The sequence below is a fragment of the Priapulus caudatus genome, unplaced genomic scaffold (genome assembly GCF_000485595.1).
Source record: "Priapulus caudatus unplaced genomic scaffold, Priapulus_caudatus-5.0.1 Scaffold11, whole genome shotgun sequence".
Taxonomy (NCBI): Eukaryota; Metazoa; Priapulida; class Priapulimorpha; order Priapulimorphida; family Priapulidae; genus Priapulus; species Priapulus caudatus.
Genome location: NW_014577072.1, coordinates 150566 through 155976, shown reverse-complemented (window position 1 = coordinate 155976; position 5411 = coordinate 150566). Strand labels below are relative to the sequence as shown.

The 5411-nt window shown below is 44.3% G+C and overlaps 1 protein-coding gene across 1 annotated transcript in view; it reads left to right on the top strand.

Annotated features, from left to right (window-relative positions):
* The window catches only part of LOC106807290 (perivitellin-2 31 kDa subunit-like), an 11509-nt gene extending 10001 nt beyond the window's left edge, over window positions 1–1508 (top strand). Inside the window, exon 6 of the mRNA XM_014809595.1 lies at window positions 1453–1508. Coding sequence (XP_014665081.1) covers window positions 1453–1508 — 56 coding nt within the window. The remainder of the gene's footprint in view (window positions 1–1452) is intronic.
* Window positions 1509–5411: the final 3903 nt, after the last annotated feature.

Here is a 5411-nt window from a genome sequence, read left to right as displayed (position 1 = left end):
CGTGTATGCATGTGTGTGGTGCGAGTGTGGTGCGTGTGTGCATGTGTGTGGTGCGTGTGTGCATGTGTGTGGTGCGTGTGTGCATGTGTGTAGTGCGTGTGTGCATGTGTGTGGTGCGTGTGTGCATGTGTGGGGTGCGTGTGTGCATGTGTGTAGTGCGTGTGTGCATGTGTGTGGTGCGTGCGTGCATGTGCAGAATATTGCTTTTAAGAAAAATATACCCATGCTAATAGTGGGTATTTTTCATTATGTCACATAACCATTGGTTAGGGTTGTTATGCGTGTAAATTGTGAAACAACATCATTTACAAGTATGTACAGACCTATTAGAATCATACTATATGATTCTAGCAGAGTTTAACTATTTTTAATTAATTTCCATTAAAATAAGCATGCATGCACTTAGGTGACCCAGTTAGCTTATCACAGGTTTGGAATTTATTTACTGGAATTCAAATATTTTAATATTACTGAATTAAGGCGCTACATTTTCATGTTTTAACGTTTTCGGTCTGAAATATGCTGTTCAACACGCATGTGTTCAGTTGTGATACTTGGTAATACAAATGAATGTTGTATCATGTGCGTACCTAAGTTTAATAAATAATTAGTAACAAGAGCAATCGGAGATAGCAAACCTCTGCCACAGCGTAACAGTCCCGCCATCTCGCTGGTACACCCAATATAGAATTTTCATCTTTTTGTGTAAATATAAATAAAAAACAAAACAAACCTGGAACCAGATCTGGATCCTGATCACCATCAATATCTAATCGATTGGTTGTTGGCCCAAGACCAACTCGTCAAAAAAAAAATCATCAGAACCAACAAACCAACAAACTAACAGGGGCAAAAACATAACCTCCTTGGCAAAGGTAATTAAAAAAAAAGATAAAAAAAAAAGAAAAAAAGATTATAAAATAACAAAAAATAAAGATTATAAAATAATAAAAAATAATTATTTCTGAGTATGAGAAGCCGCGCGGAGAAGCCGCGTCCCTCATTCAATGTTCTAACTCGATCGCGCACAAGACCCATGTCCGTTCTGTTCGATTCGGCCACTGCCGCCCCAACCTTAATTGTTAGCAGTTTCTTGCATGCTCTTTTTGCAAGGCGGAAGTACATACATCGTGCTGAAGACGTGCCTTCTTCATACACAGGCAATTCTCGTTGACGTGAGACCCACCTGCAGACCGATGTGACGGTGTGATCGACGGTGTGGTTCTTCTTCCCTGACGGCGGACGGCACTTCCGTCATAAAGTTTGTGCTTTACTGAATTTAGGGGAGTTTATTGAAAACACAGGAAAACATGTGGTTGGGAAATTTATGCTTAAAAATCATGGGTCAAAAGGTAAACTTCAGAACTGCTAAATTATAAACGAGTAGTGCCTACGACACCCTTCTGATGGATACTCGTAGTTCGTATCGCCTTCTATTTTGTTTTATTGCAGTTAAAAAGTCGACGAATTTCGAGGTTTTCGCCGACCGGTGGCCGAGTAGAGCGTAAACATGGTGCCAGAAATTCATTCATAAATGGTGATTGGCAAGACGGATAACTTTTTTCACTGTTACCTTGAAGCGTGTCGAGGCTTACATATATGCAAGCGAAAGAGTATTACGTATTAGCTTATAGTATTACGCGTGCACGATTAGGCAATGAGTTTGCTATAGCTATCTCGCAGTGCCATATACGCCGCTCGATATTCTGCCTCGCAGTGTCCTCTTGGGTCGGGCACGACTCGCCGTTTCACGTTTTCTCGCTTTTTTCTCAGTCTTTCGAGAGAACGTGTGCGAGCTAACGTGAGTTTTAGAAATGCATTTTCGCCGATTCTCGTTGAGACTTCTCACATCCAATACACATTCTTCCTTTTCAGACGTGTTGCCGACAGCTTCCTGCAGACCGATCGCCGCATTGCTGTCCCCGTCTCTCGCGCCATCTGTCGTCATGACATTTACACAAAAGTGGATTCGTGTCCTTTGCGAGCTCTTCCATGATTCTCCCTGCATAGCACTTCTCATCCCCAATGGATTCGTCGCGACGCAAGTTTGCAGAACGCAGTGGCCGTGCATGGTGGTTTGGACAGATCACGTTTTTATTGGAAGCGCGTAGGTGAGCTGCTTTTTTGCACAGTTTATTTAAGAAGTCCACCCCGATGATCAGTTTTCCGTCACCGTGTATATGCACTGCAAAGCCGATTGGAATGGTGTCTTACCTGAACCGGCCCACAGCGGATTGTTTTACCTCTTGTCGCCTGTCGTTCTGTTCGTATCGGAGTGACGGGCGAGAGGCCTCGCGCCTCATTCAATGTTCTAACTCGATCACACACTAGACCCATGTCCTTCCTGTTGAATTTGGCCACTGCTGCCTCAACCTTGTTAGCAGTTTCTTGCATGCTCTTCTCGCCAGGTTCTGAAGAAGCGCCCTACGCGCACACGGCCCATATCCGTCGACGTAAGACGCACCTCCAGATCGACGTTCGACGGCATTACGGTTCTTCGTCACCTGCCGGCGGACGGCACCTCCGTCATATAGTTTGTGCTTTATCGACTTCGCACGTCAGTGCCTCGCACCAGACGGCTTCTCTGCTCCTGTGCGCCGTCGCCCCACATGATGTCTCCGCCACATGTGGAACTGTGAGCCCTCGCAATGACTGGTTCCACAGCTGTACTATCTTCGCTCTATTGTATAGCCGGTTATCTCTCAGGTCGGCCCTGCCCTCGCTTTGCACCAGGTGGCGGCTCATGCAAGCCTCTCGCGAAGACTCTGGAAAATGTCTGAGCAACCTTACGCCGGTCGACCGGTTGCCTCCGTCGTGCTGGCGCATTTGTAGTAAACAACAGCAGAGTCGGAAGTCATTCCAAGAGCACTCTACCGGGGCATCATCGGAGATTGCATCGACCTCGGTAGTGTCCTGCTACGCCCGGTATGATATAGGGTTTTCTTGTTATTCGAGCGAATCACTATCGATTTCCCTGCTCTATCTTTAGCAATTTCCTGCATGGCTGACATATTGCTGATGGCTAAATTTTATTAAATGCAAGCAGAGATGTTTTTTGGAAATTTAATCTTAAAAATCATAGCGTCTAAAGGTCGGATCAGAACTGCTAAATTCTAAACGAGTAGTGCCTACTAGACCATTCTAATGGATACTCATAGTTCATATCGCCTTCTATTTTGTTTCATTGCAGTTCAAAAGGTTATCCCCGACCGGTGGCCGAGGGAGCGTGGAAATGGCGCCACTGATTCAATCATAAATTGTGACTGGTAAGTACGAGGTTTCACTGTGACTTTTCAGCGTGTCGAGGTTTACATATATACAAGCGAAAGATATTTAACCGAAAAACCGTATCCGCTTAATGTATTGCGCGTGCAAATGAGCGAGGCAATGAGTGAATGTTTGCTGTAGCCCTCACGCGATGCCACGTACCTTACAAGTTTGATCAATCGTGCTAATCTACTAGCTCCATCTTCGAGACAAGCCTTAGAATATAAGCAAGATGAATCTTTATGAGGTTACAAGATTGATATTAATATTTTCTAGTAGCCAGTGATGAAGCTTTTCATCTATGTCGCGCTGAATAAATTTTTGATACAGCCTGTTACCAGGTGGCAGCAGGTGACTTGGCAGTCAGTGGCATCACAACACCGCTAGTGAATGAACGCGAAAGACACGGAAGTGGCTACACAGGAAAAGGCAGTGGCATGCACTGATATCAGAATATCTTCTCGCAAGATGCCAATATGTAAGTCCCTGTTCCTATATAGGAGAAAACCTTGAACGTAACGTGTGTGGAGAATTTTTAACAACAGCATAGCAGAGCGTGAGGAACGCGTTACATGTGTGCACACATATATTCGCACATTGATTTATTTCCATGTTGCTATTTCCTATATACCAAAATATATTTAAAGACACTGGGTATTCTGTTGTTTGTATTTCGCCTACCTAGCATTTATTTACTGCAGATGTGTTTATTCTCCGTGTTTATCTTGCAGTCATAATAGAGGCATCAAATCACCGACGGCCGATGGAGGAAACAGAGACTGCAGGACCAAAAATTACGTTTGATTTTTTGGCTTCTGGTTATAGTATACGTGTACTTACTTGTACATGCCCAAAAACGTATACGTGCGCAAACAGATCGCTACACATCCGTGAATACGTGTACGTGCGTAAGCACGCACGCGCACAAACAGATACTTGTACGCGCGCGAGCACGCACGCATACAAACATACAGATATACGCGCACGAGCACGCATGCACACAAACAGATACATATACGCGCACGAGCACGCACGCATACAAACATACAGATATACGCGCACGAGCACGCACGCATACAAACAGATACTTATACGTGAGAGGCACATGGAAATGAGCACAATGGAAGAATTCACACGCGCAGTAAGGATGAGAAATGATGCTATGCATCACTGTTGTCTAGATCTGTTACGACGACAACGGTACTGTCAACACTGGGAAAATAAAAATGCAGTTGTGATGTACTGGGGATGTACTGCTGCAATGTTGGTGAATCGCAATTGGGGATTAGGAAATTGGATTCGGGCATTACATCTGTGTGGTTATGTCAGAATAATTGCATAGCAACTAACGCATAACCTTAACCCATATAATCCTTATCCTAACCCTAACCCTAATCCTAACCCTCACACTAACCCTAACCCTAATCCTAACCCTCACACTAACCCTAACTCTAACGCTAACCCTAACCTTAATCCTAAGCCTAACCATAACACTAACGCCAACCCTAACTCTAACGCTAACCCTAACCTTAATCCTAAGCCTAACCATAACACTAACGCCAACCCTAACAATAACCCTGTAAATGACGACAGTAGCCATAACCATGAATTATATGTATGTAATATAATCGTATGTTTAGCAGTCGCGGGTCCTTTTCACTGTGTTGCGTATATAGAAGGTTGTTGAGGTGGACGAATAAGGAGCGAGAGTTTAATCTGATACGTATAATAGCAACAAACTGTGTGCACATAGTAAAACGTCCAACGTGTTAATAAATAGCATTATGTTAAACCAGCCAGTATAAAATTGTGGAAACAACTGGCAGCTACGTGGAGACAACTATGATTACATTCCGGTGCATACTGAACAGCTAATATTATTATCGTCGTCGTCTTCGCTGTCAGCGGATTAGAAACCACCGCGAGAAGAATTGTCTGAGCAGAGCGAGGTGTTTGTGAAATTGCGCAGGCAGGCAGGCAGACGTACGCAAATGCAAACGCACACGCAAAATCGTAAGCACGCACGCACGCGCGCACGCACGCACACCTATGCATGCACGCACGCACGTGGACTCAAACGCGCGCAGACATAAAACGTGTAGCATGTAGTGTTCATTGCATTAAATTGATTTCAGTAATCCACT